Here is a 15,729-nt window from a genome sequence, read left to right as displayed (position 1 = left end):
AAAACAATAAAAATTTTACACTACGTAAACAGAGTTGAAGGGTATTTTTACACTACAGAGACAGAGACAGAGTTGAGGGGTAGCCCGGGCTACCCCTCCTGATAAGTAAACTTGCGCCAACATGCATCGCGTTGCATAAACTTAATATAAATACACACATTTATGCTTGCCTGAATCAAAAAATTAAGCAAACAACATCAATCCAAGTAATCTAAAGCATATCTAATGAGATTACGAACAAATCAACATAATTCGATCGTGAACAAGGATTATTTCCTTATGAGGAAATGAAAAGACGCATTATATAATAAGAATTTAATTCCGAGACAGATACTTTTACTGCGTGACGACGAAAATCATTTAACCTTTCGAAGTTGGTATATCTAAAGTTGAAATATTCAGTCATTGTCAAATCACAACTAGCTACTTAGTTGATTCCATGAAATCATGAACAAGTAGTGGGTGTATATATCAACTTATAAAAAGGTTAACCTTTTAGAAATGATGAAAAAAGTATAATGCTTATCTAATTGTAAAACAAAAGAACCCATTTGACAAACGTTGATTTTCTAGGGACCGCAAGTAAAAAAGATTCACGGCGTTAGTTTTATCGTTAAGTTCAACTTCCCTATAAAACCCCCTTCTCACACAACTCATAGGAGTACAAAAGGTGATGGATATCAACCATGGCTCATCTTTCTCGAGCTTCAAATCATACATCTGTGCACTTTCTGACCTCGGTAACCGGCTCCGTTGTCGAGCCGGTTGCGTCTCCACCACCTTTGAAGAAACCAACCAAATTCGGTCCCGATCCGGTACCGATATGAGGAAAAACCTCCGGTGGTATGATCTCATCTGCTTCGGCATCGGCGGAATGGTCGGGGCCGGTGTTTTTGTGACTAGCGGTACCGCTAGTCACGACAAGGCCGGTCCCGCGGTTATATTGTCCTACGCCATTGCAGGTAGGGTCACCTCAACTTATTTTGGGCCTAAAGCGAACTTACTTTGAAGTCAAACCTTTTATAAAAGTTTTATAAATATATAAAATTATTTAAAATGCTATTCTGTATAGCGTCAAAATATATAATGTTAATGTTTAGGCCGGAAAAATTGATGGATAATTACATATATTTTTTTCAATTATTTTTTTTTTCATTTCTCTAAAAAGAAATATTGATGGATTATTATACATATATTTAGCTTAGAATACATATTAAAATTGCTGTTCTATTTTAATTTGGGGCCCATGGTCTAAAACGGTTGCTTTAGTTACTTATACTATCGAGCCGGCCCTGATCGCAGGACTATGCGCGCTCCTGTCGGCGTTTTGTTACACCGAGTTCGCGGTCCACATGCCGGTTGCTGGTGGTGCCTTCAGCTACATCCGTGTAACTTTTGGTGAGTTCATATTCATCCTATGCATAACAACAACTAATGTTGTAACAAACTTTTGTTCACGTGATTTAAATGTGTTTCCGTTACTTTTTCCTTAGGCGAGTTCACCGCATTTTTAGTCGGAGCCAATCTTGTAATGGATTATGTCTTATCGAACGCGGCCGCAGCCAGAAGCTTCACCACCTATCTTGGAACAGCCATTGGCGTTTCGGCTGAATCGAAATGGCGAATAACCGTTTCGTTTCTTCCTAACGGTTTTAATCAAATCGATGTCATCGCGGTCCTCATTATCCTTATTCTCACTCTCGTTATTTGTTACAGGTAAATTTCAGTCTGTTACAAAACATTATAAAAGACTGAATATGTTACCTTACAATTTATACATATACAGACAAAAACAACATAAATAAACATTTACTTACAGGAAACTAAGTGTCAGTCTAGTCTGTTGTTACATACTGTAACAAACAGACTAGACTGAATAAGTTACATTACAATGTTGTGATTAAAGTTTTTTGTTGCAGTACGAGAGAGAGCTCTGTATTGAACATGATATTAACCGCGGTACACATCATGTTCATATTATTTGTGATCATGATGGGCTTTTGGAAAGGCGATACGAAGAACTTCAGCGAGCCGTCGGATCCGAGTCATCCGGGCGGGTTCTTCCCGTTTGGTGCTCCAGGAGTGTTTAATGGAGCAGCTCTGGTTTATGTTAGTTATATAGGATACGACGCCGTTTCAACTCTGGCTGAAGAGGTTAAAAATCCGGTTACTGATATTCCTATTGGAGTTTCTGGGTCTGTTATTCTTGTGACCGTTCTTTATTGTTTGATGGCTGCTTCAATGTCTATGCTTCTCCCTTATGATCTGGTATGTATTATCTTCAAAACAAATAATAATAATAATTAAATTAAATATAAGTTATATATACGAGCCGTATAACATTATACGGCCCAATATTTATCATGTCAAATTATTTTATACAGACTGCATAACGTTATACGGCTCGTATACATAGTGTGAATTTAAGATTTTGGGGTGTGAGATTACTCGGACCCGAAATTAATTAGGCAAAGAAAATAGTAGATAAAAGTTGTTGTGTTGCTTTAACTAGTTGTACTATTAGCTTCGGGTGTTGTACTTTTGTGCCACTACATATAGAAAGATCCTTTAAGGAAAATGTTTTCTATTTTTTCTTGAAAAAGACCTTTAGCCTTTAAACTGTCTTCTCAAAGCACCATTGTCTTATCTCAACTATTTTTTGTTGGGTACAATTTATATTGAGTTAATTAGATACTTAGGTATTAATAGTTTAAAATCACATTTTAGGGTATTAACTTTTTATTTTGTAACGTTTGGAGGTATTAAGGTTATTTATAGGTTTAAAATCACATTCTATTATTAGTACCTAAGTATGTTATTTTGTGCAAACCATAGGGACTAATTATGTAATTAACTCATTTATATTTGAAAATGTATAAATCTGATGATTTGATATTTATTTTGATTATTTCTTAAAGAGGTTAACATTAAATGGAAAAAAAATGTATAAAATTTGTTTGTGAGTTTCTTATATAATATGTCTAAATATAATTGTTTTCATCTTTGAAGACAATACATTTTTCTAGCATTGGACAAACTAGGTTAGATATAGATTTTAACACGTAATATTATTAATTAGCAAAGCTTTGTTTGTGCTTTGTAGACAGATCCAGAATCACCATTTAGTGGTGCATTTGATGAAAATCCAGACGGATTTAACTGGGTATCTAATGTTATCGGAGTTGGCGCTAGCTTCGGGATACTAACGTCGTTGTTGGTGGCGATGTTGGGCCAGGCTCGATACATATGTGTTATTGGGAGGTCAGGGGTGGTCCCGACATGGTTTGCCAAGGTTCATGAAAAGACATCAACTCCTGTAAATGCGTCTGTGTTTTTAGGTAATTCCTTTTTTCCTTAAATCCATAATCTAGTGAGTATCACCTTTGATAACGATATATTGACAACGATATATCGTTATCAGTTATGTTGATTTTGTTGATTTTGTCATATGTTACTATCGTATTTTTTTAATAATGACTTAACATAATAAATATTAAATACTTTATATACAAATATTGTTAAAAGCATTGCTTTTATAGAAAGTTAGGCCGTATGGGAAATCGGTCCCATATGAACCGTTTCGGTTGGGGGGCAAATGGTCTTGTTCGTACTTTAGTTTTTTGAAATATTGGGAACATATAATAATAAAAACCATGGAATCCTGTGATCCATTCTCTTTGTATATATTTTTAAAAATGTCTTTTATATATTATTCTGATATAATATAATTATTGAAATACTACATTAAAAGTATTTTCTTTGTACTTGGAAATAAATAAAGCAAATATTAATTTCATAGGACATATAAAACTAGAAAATCTCAACAGTTATATGTCAATCAAAATCAAAGAAGTAAGAATTTGTGTTATTATTGGTGACAAATCTATGTTATTTATTTGTGAATGGGAGGATACGAATCTTGAAAAGGAAGTTAGGTTTGATTGGAAGAAATAAGAATCATGATGCTTAACTTATAACCCAAGCATATGCTCCAAAGCTAATCTAGTCTCACCTCAAGAATCATGTTCTAAAGTTGCGATTTTTGTAAATGTGATCCCCAAATCAAATCCTATCCTATCTCTATCATGTGGGTCTTGTGAATTTTCTTTTCTTACAACCACTAAATGAGATTCATTTGAAAGTTTTGACTTTGACTAATTTTTATCTTCAATTTTTGTTCCTCCCTAGTCAACTTTCTTGATCTACTATGTCACACCATATTTGTCTTTTAAACACAATTGTATCTAATCTAATATAACTTATAATGAATTTTCAGGTATTTTCACAGCAGTGATAGCCCTTTTCACCGAACTACACGTCCTTCTCAACCTTGTCTCTATTGGCACACTTTTTGTATTTTTGATGGTCTCTAATGCGGTCATCTACAGGCGGTATGTGTCAGTGGAAACCACGAGCCCATGGCCCACTTTGTCGTTCCTATTAAGCTTCTCACTTACTTGCATCATGTTCACCCTATTATGGTGGCTAGGGCCACCTGGGAAACCCAAGGGCTACATGCTTGGTTCCTGCGTTGTAGTCGCAGTGGGATTGGTTCAACTATTCAATCACATGGTCCCACAAGCGAGGAAGCCCGATTTTTGGGGGGTCCCGCTTATGCCATGGATACCGTGTGTTTCAATCTTTCTCAACATATTCTTGTTGGGAAACATCGATGCACCTTCTTATATACGCTTTGGGTTCTTTTCGGTTGTTATAGTGCTTGTATATGTTCTCTATAGTGTTCATTCTAGCTTTGATGGGGTAGAAGAAGGGAGTCTATGTCAAAAGAGTGTTGAAATGGTGAAGGAATCTATAGATATAGAGGACCTTACTCTAAAAGTCCAAAGTTGACCTTTTGACTTTTTTAATGTTGTTGATAGAGATATGAGCAAGAATAGAACTAAAATTTGGTGGGCAAGTTGTATAGTGGGTGGGTTTGGCCCCTTTTGTATATAAATGTAATGCAATTATTCCATCAGCTTTTGAAGATGGTTCACATGACATAAGGGAACAATTTTAGGTATTTTTCATGCTCAAGCTTGACCACCCCTTTCAATTGAATCCCGCGTCTCATTTTGGCTCGAGTTCAAGGTTAAGAGTTATTTGTTTATGTTTACTTGCATTATGCTAAATCTACTTGGATTCCCCTCTTTTTGTTCGTATATAAATCAGTATTTTAATATCTGTTCCTAGCTACTCTAATGTAGAGGTGACAAAATAATCTCAACCGTGGAAACAAATTCGTAACATTTGGGACAGATAATTAGATATGCGTAACATTTGGGACAGATAATCAGATATAGGATTAGGTGATATCCATTCGATTACCCAGACATATCTACTCGTATTAAAACCATATATATTAATATATTATACAAACTTAAAATAACTATTAAATAGTATGTTAAACTAGGTTAGAATCCCGTGTAATACACAGGTTGAATATGTAATTTTATATATCAAATAATAAAAAATATATCTTTAAAAACCTCGTTTATTACATGGGTTGAATTAATGTAATTTTATATACCAAATAATAAAACAAATATCTTTAAAAATCTCGTTTATTATATGGGTTGAATAAATGTAATTTTATATATTAAAGAACCTCATGTATTGTATGGGTTGAGCACATGTAATTTTATATACCAATTAATAAAAAGTTATATATTGTTACATCTTTATAAACCCTATGTATTATACGGATTGAATAAATCTAATTTTATATACCACATAATAAAAAAAGTTATATTTTTAAAAACCCGGTGTATTACACATGTTGCATAAATGTAATTTTGTATAGTAAATAATAAAACATTAGATCTTTAAAAAAACCTCGTTTATTACAAGGGATGAATGAATCTAATAAGAAATTATATCTTTAAAAAAAACAAATGGATATACTCGATATATTGTCACACCCCCAAAACACCACATGCGGAAACATCGCGGGACGTGTGCCGTACCAGGATCCAAGCCACCAATCACATTGAACTACGCATTATACTTCAATAAAACATTCCATTATTTTCAAAACATAAATCCAAAACATAAGTTAAACCCATGTAGTTTGTTCAGCGGAAGCATAAAGTAAATTGTAAATCAATTGTTCTAAAACAAGTTTTCATAATCAACGAGCATATATCCAAGAGTCTCGACCCATGACCACTCCAGCACTCCCAGATAGCAAGTCCATATCACAAATCTAACGACCTGCAAGCATGCATACAAGTGTGTCAGACGACGCTGGTGAGTTCAAAGTTTTGTTAACATGTTTAGTTACCAGATATGTGTATAAAACAGTTCAACAGTTCAACAACTTGATTTGATGTTGTTATTAACTCGATTACCGTATGTGGCGACTAGATGTGAATGCTCAACCCCAATGCCTCCATTTAGGCATTGGTCATGATGTCAAGGTATCAAACAACCTTGAATAGATGTAAGGGGTCTTATATGTACACGATGTGAATGCCCAACCCCAATGCCTCTAACTAGGCATTGGTCATGAAGTCCAGGTAACCCGTCCTTTCGGCCCGGTGTGAGGGTGCCAAACCTAATAGCGCTATCAACTAATAACCTCGTTGCCTCCTCGGCAACTGTCGGTAGATGTAAGGGGTCTTATATGATAGATACTGAGTTTAATAACCAACATCCCAGTTTAATAGTTTACCCAGCATTCCCTCTAGGAACGTTTACCAGATGTCCCAAACCACCGGGACGCATGCTTAGAAAAGAGCAGTGAACTCACCTTAGTTTGCTCGGTTAAAAGACGGAAAGTAGGTGCGGAGTGGAACGGGTCACTCGCGTCCTAACATGATTACCGGTAAAGTTAGTGTGTGCACTCACACGTAGACGCGGATCCTACACGTATCTAACACGTAGCACGTAAAATATTATAATATATATGTACACATGCATGCAAAGTGTCGCTATTCCAAATAGTGGCCACATTTTTGTCACAAATCACATAATAAATCTTGTCACAAAATTTCAGCTTTTAGGTGCATTTTCGGACAATTTGCGGTGCGTTAATCGGGACCGTTCGGGCACCGGATAATTCCCAAAAAATTACAGAACGTTTCAATCGAACCAGAGACCATTGTATTAAAATTTGGTGACCAAATTCCTTACGGATTTTTCGTGAAAAATCTTGCGCCAAACCATGATCAGATTTGACGTAATCTGATCAAGTTTGCCGAAAAATTTATTTAAAAATATCTGTGTACCCGATTGGCGCGAAACCAAAAACAAAATCGTATGTCCGATCCCTAGAATCTACAGTAGCATTTTCACATTCGGAAAGTAAACACACACCGAGTTATAACACAAAACATTCGCTGCATTTTCTGCAGAAAATGGCAGCTCATAGCAGTTTTACAAACAATTCCGCTAAAAATACCTAGACCTGTCCGAAAAATACGAAACCACTTCTGTTTGAAAGCTATTTGCGGATACTTGGTTTTAGACTCTGAAAACGTAAGGTTTCGATAATTTAAAGTCCCGGAACAGGCTACGCAAGTCAGCGTATTTTCTGCAGAAAAAACGCAGCTTTAGCTGCTCTACGAAACAGTTCGCTAAAATTAGTAAACGACGTCCAAAAATTGCGATTCCAGCGCCATTAGAAGCGTTTTTCAAAATTGTACGTTTTAGACTTCAGAAATTATGTTTTTCGACATGTTAAGACCTGTTTACAGCCAACTGAAGTTGGCTGTATACGCTAATCAGCTTTTAGTTTTTCACTTATATGATACTAGAACGTGTTAATCGATCATGCAACCTAGTAACACCAATTAATAACAAGTTAATCTATCAAACACTTTCTTGCATACAGATATCACAACAAGCCCTAGGTATGTATCATCATTAACATCACAAAACGCAGCTTTAACATGAATTTTGCAACCGAAAATCATGAATGTAAACATCTAGAACTATAAACAATTAACAAGGTGCGATACCTAGAGATTGAAGGGGTCAGATTATAGTCTTGTAGCCGAGAGTTGCTTAGAGTCCTAGGCCCTCCTTACTTGCGTCGATGATAGAGAGGCAGAGAAGGAAAATAAAATTCGCAGGTAGGGTTAGCGGTTTATAAAATTCCTACACTACGTAACCTATTAAATCAAAAGGAGTGCAAGTGGGCCGATGACAAGAAAAATAAAAGAAGGGGGTAAGTGGACTAGGGGTTGGGCCGCAACAATGGAATCAGAGAATTGTTATTATGTCATTTACGTTGGTTTGATGTAGTCACTATTATTATATATTATTTATTTTATTTTACCTTTTTATAAATGGAATTAACTGTTATAAATATCAATATACAATTAGTCAACTAATATACATGTATACTATTCATGCTATGGTTCGGGCCTTATAAATTCGAGGTACACGATTGGATAAGATCGACAAGAGAGACTTGAACCTTGGTTCAAACGGTTCGGGTCAGTTCAACACAATATGGATTTGGTTTCGACTACACGTTTGCACACTAAAAATTATATAAGTACAAATTTAATTCGTAGAATAAGATAAGCATATTATTTTTGTAAAAGCGAAATGAACGGTTTTTACCCCGAAGTTACGGGTTGTCACATCATCCCCAAGTTGAAAGAAATTTCGTCCCGAAATTTGACAATCAGATAAATAAAGTGGTAGGTCAAGATGACTGTGGATTTTCCTCGGGTGCCACATCATCCCCAACTTGAAAGGGAATTTCGTCCCGAAATTCATCAGTTGCATCAGTGTTAGTTTCAACAGTTTTGAATAAGTGAGGATACTTGAACTTCCTCTGACCCTCGCGTTCCCACATGAACTCCGGTCCACGTCTTGAGTTCCAACGAACTCTCACGATTAGGATTCGACTGTGTTTACGGACCTTAACTTCCCGATCCATGATTTCGATAAGTCCCTCAACGAATTGTAACTTGTCATCTATCTTTAGCTCTTGCAAAGGTACCACAAGTTTTTCATGACACTCAAGTTAGAAATGTGAAAAACGTCTTGAACATTACCGAGTTCAGCAGGCAACTCAAGGGTTTCCTACGCTTATCAGCGTAGCTTTTCTAGTGATCACGCACTACCGACATACGATTTCTGATCTAGACAATCTTCTCTGAAGTTTCGGGTACGAGTTCTGGACCTGTGATTTGGCTGTCACCCACCTCAGCCCAATAGAGAGGAGATCAGCATTTCCGTCCCTACAATGCCTCGAACGGAGCTGCCTGAATACTGGAATAGTAATTGTTTTTGTAAGAAAACTCTACCAAGGCTAGGTGTCTTTCCCAACCCTTGCCAAAATCGATTACACATGCTCGCAGCATGTCTTCAAGTGTTTGGATGGTTCACTCGCTTTGACCATCCGTCTGAGGGTGATAAGCAGTGCTCATGTCTAGACGTGAGCCGAAAGATTTGTGCATCGTCTGCCACAAATCGGATATAAAGCGTGGATCGCGATCAGATATGATAGAGGTCGGCACCCTATGTCTAGAAACCACCTCTTTCAAGTAAATTCCGGCAAGCTGTGAAAACTTATCAGTTTCCTTGATCGCTAGGAAGTGTGCAGACTTCGTGAGACGGTCAACGATCACCCAAATGGTATCATTTCCGTTTTGAGTCCTAGGTAGGCCAGTAACGAAATCCATGGCAATTTGTTCCCATTTCCACATGGGTATTTCTGGCTGTTGAAGCAAACCAGACGGTTTTTTGTACTCTACCTTGACTTTCGCACAAGTCAAGCACTTGCTCACATGTGTCGCTATGTGGGCTTTCATGCTCGGTCACCCGTACAAGGTATTCAGATCCTAATACAACCTATCAAAGCCCAGATGAATAGGATATCGAGACTTTTGTGCTTCGTCCTACACAAGTTCCCTAAGGTGGCCGTATAGTGAGACCCATATTCGCTCCATGTAGTAGCGAATACCGCCTGATTTTAGCTACAAGTTGTTTTTCCATGCCCCACATGGGTTCAGCTGGGAGGTTCTTGTCCTTCAACGTTTCGGTTTGGGCAGAACGAATCTGATCAGTTAGGTTAGAGTCGATATGGAGCTGCAAAGCTCGTACACGTTTAGGTTTCATAGTCGTAATCGCTCAAGAGTTCCATCCAGCGACGCCGTCGCATGTTTAGCTGTTTCGGAACAAAATAATGCTGGAGGCCCTTGTGATCGGTCTGAATAGTGCATTTGGTACCGTACAAGTAACACCCCCAGATATTATAAATCCAAAGGCCATGGCTTCCATCCCAGGTTGTGAGTCGTGCAATTCTTCTTGTAAATCTACAACTGCTGAGAAACGTAAACTATCACTTCTCGCGTTGCACCCCCACGCAACCGAGACCCTGAATCGAAACAACATGGTACACTACCAGATCACCTCTACCATCGGGTAAGGACAATATTCAGTACATTGTAGAGTTTGGTTTCAAAGCTGAAAAGACGTCCTCTTGTTTTGCCCTCCACGAATATACAGCACCCTGTTGTGTTAAAGCGATAAAGTTGTGCGATCTTCGATAATCCCTTGATGAATCTGCGATGGTACTTAGCGAGACCAAAAAATTGTCGCACCTCCGACGGATTCTTTGGTGCCGATCAATTTCCAATAGAATGGATCTTAGCGGGATCCACGTGTATTCTCAATTCGTTGACTATATGACCAAGAAAGTGTACTTCTCGAATCCAGAAGTCACACTTAGAAAGACTTCGCGTGGAGTTGCTCCTCCCTCAGGAGCTCTAAGATAAGATACAAGTGCCGCACATGGTGTTCCTTTCTCCTGGAAATGATTCAAAACGTCATCAATAAACACGGTTGACGAATTCGGCGAGATGGGTTTTACACATACGATTCATGTGATCCATAAAACCGTTGGTGTGTTGGGTGACTTGAGTGACATGAACAGAAAATTGCAATGGCTGTACCGCGTTCGAAATGCCGTTTTAGGAACATCCTCCTCTCGGTCTTCCATCAGATGATAACCCGATCTGAAGTCGATTTCCGAATAGAAGCTTGACCCTTGCGGCTGGTCAAGCAGGTCGTCGATACGAGGTAAAGGGTGACGGTTTCCGACTGTCACCTTGCTTAGTTTACAATAGTCGATACACGTATGAAAACACCCGTCTTTCTTCTTCACAAATAGGACTGGGGCTCCCCATGGCGAAGAACTAGGCTGGATAAAACCTCTATCCAGCAGTTCTTGGAGTTGATTCGATAGCTCTTGCAACTCTCCCGGTGCAAGACGATAAGGGGCGCGAGCAATCGGAGCTGCTCCTGGTGTGAGTTCAATCTGAAATTCCACCTGACGGTGTGGAGGTAGTCCTGTAGGTTCTTCGGGAGACACGTCGGAAAAGTCATAAATAACTGGTAGATCTTCAATCTTCTTTTACTCAGGCTGAGTATCGATTACAAGCGCTAGAATAGCAGGATAGCCCTTTCGTAAGCACTTCTGGGCTTTCATAGCCGAAATGATGCCAACCGTAGCACCACTTTGATGGCCTTAAACTGACAGTGATTCTCCACTAAGGAGAGGTATACGACGATTTTCTCTTTACAGAGAATTCCCGCTTGGTGTTTGGACAACCAATCCATACCGATGACTACGTTAATGCTACCAAGAATGATGGGGAGAAGGTCAATGTCAAACAGTTGACCTAGAAGGTCGAGTTCGCACCCTACGTGAACATGAGACGCTTCAGCTGGCTTACCATAAGCCAATTCTACGATATGCTTGGTTTCGAGAGGTGTTGTGGTCGAACCGAAAAAAGCGAAGAAATTGTTCACAGAAACGTACAGGTCACTACGTTGCTATCATTGCTGGCGTCACCTACGCCGATCGTGAATGCTCTTCCACGAGCACCATTTCTACTGTCGTGGTTACTGTTACAAGGATTTCCAGCGTTGTTGTTGTTCCTGTTGTTGGCATTTTGATCTAATTGCAGCCAATCCTTACCGAAGTGATCCTCACTTCCGTACTGAAAGCAGCCCTTACGAGTATCTTACCACTGATGTGGCTGTTGCCTCTGATGTTGTTGCTTCGGAGTAGAACTCTGCGTCCTTTCGCCAAATGACCCACCTTCTCACACCTTTGACACGTCCTAGGGCACTGCCCTTGGTGATAGTAGTTACACGTCTTATACTCCGGTTGTTTGCCAGCATTTATGCCTCGATTTTGATTTGTATTGCAGTTGTTGTTGTTGTCAGTCCTTTTCTATTGCTGACTAGAGTTAGAGACTTGGTTGAAGTCACTCTACTTGCGTTCGTTGTCGGTAATCGGAGTCATCATGATACTATGTTCGGTAATGTACCACGTTCAACTTCTTGTTCATCGGTCTTGTGAGCCAAACGAATAATTCACGGTAAATTGTTCTAGATTTGCAGAGGTGACCATACTCTTGATCTGAGGCGCCAATTCGTTGAGTTCAAGTAAACAAGAAAAGTGGGTAGAGTATAGACCAAACATTCGACGCTTCGATAACTACCTCAAAATCATCTAGGGTCATAATGATTCAGGAAAGAAAGGAAGATCAAGGTCGAGTAGGAGTCTATCATCGGTATGACTCCTATAGATTGTTGAATCCCCAATTATGTCGGATACTGGGTCAGAATCCTCTTACACTTGCTAAGCCTCACTAGGACTCACATGCACCCCAAATTATTATTACGTGTGCACCCATGATGATAATATGATTTGCATGTTCATCTCAGTGCCTCTTAACTTGTGTTAAAAGGTTCCCAAATTCGAGTGTCAAACGGAGGTTGTCAAAATGGCAAAGATCACAGAAATCTAAAGACTATGACATACTAACGATGCATCATAATGTAAATAAGTAATTCATGTAATCGTACTGTAGTGCTGAGTATGTAATTATATGCAATGCTTTACATAAGTGTATGCTAGACATGCAATGTATTCAGTAAATAAAAGACGAACCTTGCAATCTGGAGCTGAGTGTCATGGTCGATTTCGGAACTGTTCGGTTATAGTCTGGTTTTATGAAAACGTTTTAAAACCTAGTTCACTATAACCAGTGGCTCTGATACCAAACTGTCACACCCCCAAAACACCACATGCGGAAACATCGCGGGACGTGTGCCGTACCAGGATCCAAGCCACCAATCACATTGAACTACGCATAATACTTCAATAAAACATTCCATTATTTTCAAAACATAAATCCAAAACATAAGTTAAACCCATGTAGTTTGTTCAGCGGAAGCATAAAGTAAATTGTAAATCAATTGTTCTAAAACAAGTTTTCATAATCAACGAGCATATATCCAAGAGTCTCGACCCATGACCACTCCAGCACTCCCAGATAGCAAGTCCATATCACAAATCTAACGACCTGCAAGCATGCATACAAGTGTGTCAGACGACGCTGGTGAGTTCAAAGTTTTGGTAACATGTTTAGTTACCAGATATGTGTATAAAACAGTTCAACAGTTCAACAACTTGATTTGATGTTGTTATTAACTCGATTACCGTATGTGGCGACTAGATGTGAATGCCCAACCCCAATGCCTCCATTTAGGCATTGGTCATGATGTCAAGGTATCAAACAACCTTGAATAGATGTAAGGGGTCTTATATGTACACGATGTGAATGCCCAACCCCAATGCCTCTAACTAGGCATTGGTCATGAAGTCCAGGTAATTAGTTCACGCCCGTCCTTTCGGCCCGGTGTGAGGGTGCCAAACCTAATAGCGCTATCAACTAATAACCTCGTTGCCTCCTCGGCAACTGTCGGTAGATGTAAGGGGTCTTATATGATAGATACTGAGTTTAATAACCAACATCCCAGTTTAATAGTTTACCCAGCATTCCCTCTAGGAACGTTTACCAGATGTCCCAAACCACCGGGACGCATGCTTAGAAAAGAGCAGTGAACTCACCTTAGTTTGCTCGGTTAAAAGACGGAAAGTAGGTGCGGAGTGGAACGGGTCACTCGCGTCCTAACATGATTACCGGTAAAGTTAGTGTGTGCACTCACACGTAGACGCGGATCCTACACGTATCTAACACGTAGCACGTAAAATATTATAATATATATGTACACATGCATGCAAAGTGTCGCTATTCCAAATAGTGGCCACATTTTTGTCACAAATCACATAATAAATCTTGTCACAAAATTTCAGCTTTTAGGTGCATTTTCGGACAATTTGCGGTGCGTTAATCGGGACCGTTCGGGCACCGGATAATTCCCAAAAAATTACAGAACGTTTCAATCGAACCAGAGACCATTTTATTAAAATTTGGTGACCAAATTCCTTACGGATTTTTCGTGAAAAATCTTGCGCCAAACCATGATCAGATTTGACGTAATCTGATCAAGTTTGCCGAAAAATTTATTTAAAAATATCTGTGTACCCGATTGGCGCGAAACCAAAAACAAAATCGTATGTCCGATCCCTAGAATCTACAGTAGCATTTTCACATTCAGAAAGTAAACACACACCGAGTTATAACACAAAACATTCGCTGCATTTTCTGCAGAAAATGGCAGCTCATAGCAGTTTTACAAACAATTCCGCTAAAAATACCTAGACCTGTCCGAAAAATACGAAACCACTTCTGTTTGAAAGCTATTTGCGGATACTTGGTTTTAGACTCTGAAAACGTAAGGTTTCGATAATTTAAAGTCCCGGAACAGGCTACGCAAGTCAGCGTATTTTCTGCAGAAAAAACGCAGCTTTAGCTGCTCTACGAAACAGTTCGCTAAAATTAGTAAACGACGTCCAAAAATTGCGATTCCAGCGCCATTAGAAGCGTTTTTCAAAATTGTACGTTTTAGACTTCAGAAATTATGTTTTTCGACATGTTAAGACCTGTTTACAGCCAACTGAAGTTGGCTGTATACGCTAATCAGCTTTTAGTTTTTCACTTATATGATACTAGAACGTGTTAATCGATCATGCAACCTAGTAACACCAATTAATAACAAGTTAATCTATCAAACACTTTCTTGCATACAGATATCACAACAAGCCCTAGGTATGTATCATCATTAACATCACAAAACGCAGCTTTAACATGAATTTTGCAACCGAAAATCATGAATGTAAACATCTAGAACTATAAACAATTAACAAGGTGCGATACCTAGAGATTGAAGGGGTCAGATTATAGTCTTGTAGCCGAGAGTTGCTTGGAGTCCTAGGCCCTCCTTACTTGCGTCGATGATAGAGAGGCAGAGAAGGAAAATAAAATTCGCAGGTAGGGTTAGCGGTTTATAAAATTCCTACACTACGTAACCTATTAAATCAAAAGGAGTGCAAGTGGGCCGATGACAAGAAAAATAAAAGAAGGGGGTAAGTGGACTAGGGGTTGGGCCGCAACAATGGAATCAGAGAATTGTTATTATGTCATTTACGTTGGTTTGATGTAGTCACTATTATTATATATTATTTATTTTATTTTACCTTTTTATAAATGGAATTAACTGTTATAAATATCAATATACAATTAGTTAACTAATATACATGTATACTATTCATGCTATGGTTCGGGCCTCATAAATTCGAGGCACACGATTGGATAAGATCGACAAGAGAGACTTGAACCTTGGTTCAAACGGTTCGGGTCAGTTCAACACAATATGGATTTGGTTTCGACTACACGTTTGCACACTAAAAATTATATAAGTACAAATTTAATTCGTAGAATAAGATAAGCATATTATTTTTGTAAAAGCGAAATGAACGGTTTTTACCCCGAAGTTACGGGTTGTCACATA

The 15,729-nt window shown here is 38.5% G+C and overlaps 1 protein-coding gene and 1 long non-coding RNA gene across 2 annotated transcripts; one reads left to right on the top strand and one right to left on the bottom strand.

The window, feature by feature from the left end:
• The first annotated feature begins 659 nt into the window (after positions 1-659).
• On the top strand, positions 660-5,001 carry LOC110941038 (cationic amino acid transporter 6, chloroplastic). Its single transcript, XM_022182641.2, has 6 exons — positions 660-962; positions 1,303-1,398; positions 1,494-1,716; positions 1,920-2,268; positions 3,104-3,338; positions 4,277-5,001. The coding sequence occupies exons 1-6, from the start codon at positions 674-676 to the stop codon at positions 4,849-4,851; spliced, it is 1,767 nt and encodes a 588-aa protein (XP_022038333.1). The 5' UTR covers positions 660-673; the 3' UTR covers positions 4,852-5,001.
• Positions 5,002-6,000: 999 nt separating this feature from the next.
• LOC118492273 lies at positions 6,001-15,413 on the bottom strand. The gene is made up of 5 exons (XR_004892929.1): positions 15,096-15,413; positions 13,886-13,945; positions 7,962-13,337; positions 6,752-6,811; positions 6,001-6,213 (listed from the first exon to the last, which is right to left on the bottom strand). It is a non-coding gene; the product is annotated as an uncharacterized LOC118492273 (long non-coding RNA).
• Positions 15,414-15,729: the final 316 nt, after the last annotated feature.

The sequence above is a fragment of the Helianthus annuus genome, chromosome 5, assembly GCF_002127325.2.
Source record: "Helianthus annuus cultivar XRQ/B chromosome 5, HanXRQr2.0-SUNRISE, whole genome shotgun sequence".
NCBI classification, from domain to species: domain Eukaryota; kingdom Viridiplantae; phylum Streptophyta; class Magnoliopsida; order Asterales; family Asteraceae; genus Helianthus; species Helianthus annuus.
The sequence above is the reverse complement of the archived record's forward strand: the minus strand, read 5'-3'. Positions and strand labels throughout refer to the sequence as shown.

What these genes read in the sequence shown, in the direction of transcription:
- LOC110941038 (XM_022182641.2), top strand. Translation starts at nt 674, where the DNA reads ATGGATATCAACCATGGCTCATCTTTCTCGAGCTTCAAATCATACATC. An exon ending in ACTCTCGTTATTTGTTACAG is followed by an intron (nt 1,717 to 1,919) that starts GTAAATTTCAGT and finishes TTTTTGTTGCAG; the next exon opens with TACGAGAGAGAGCTCTGTAT. An exon ending in TGCTTCTCCCTTATGATCTG is followed by an intron (nt 2,269 to 3,103) that starts GTATGTATTATC and finishes TGTGCTTTGTAG; the next exon opens with ACAGATCCAGAATCACCATT.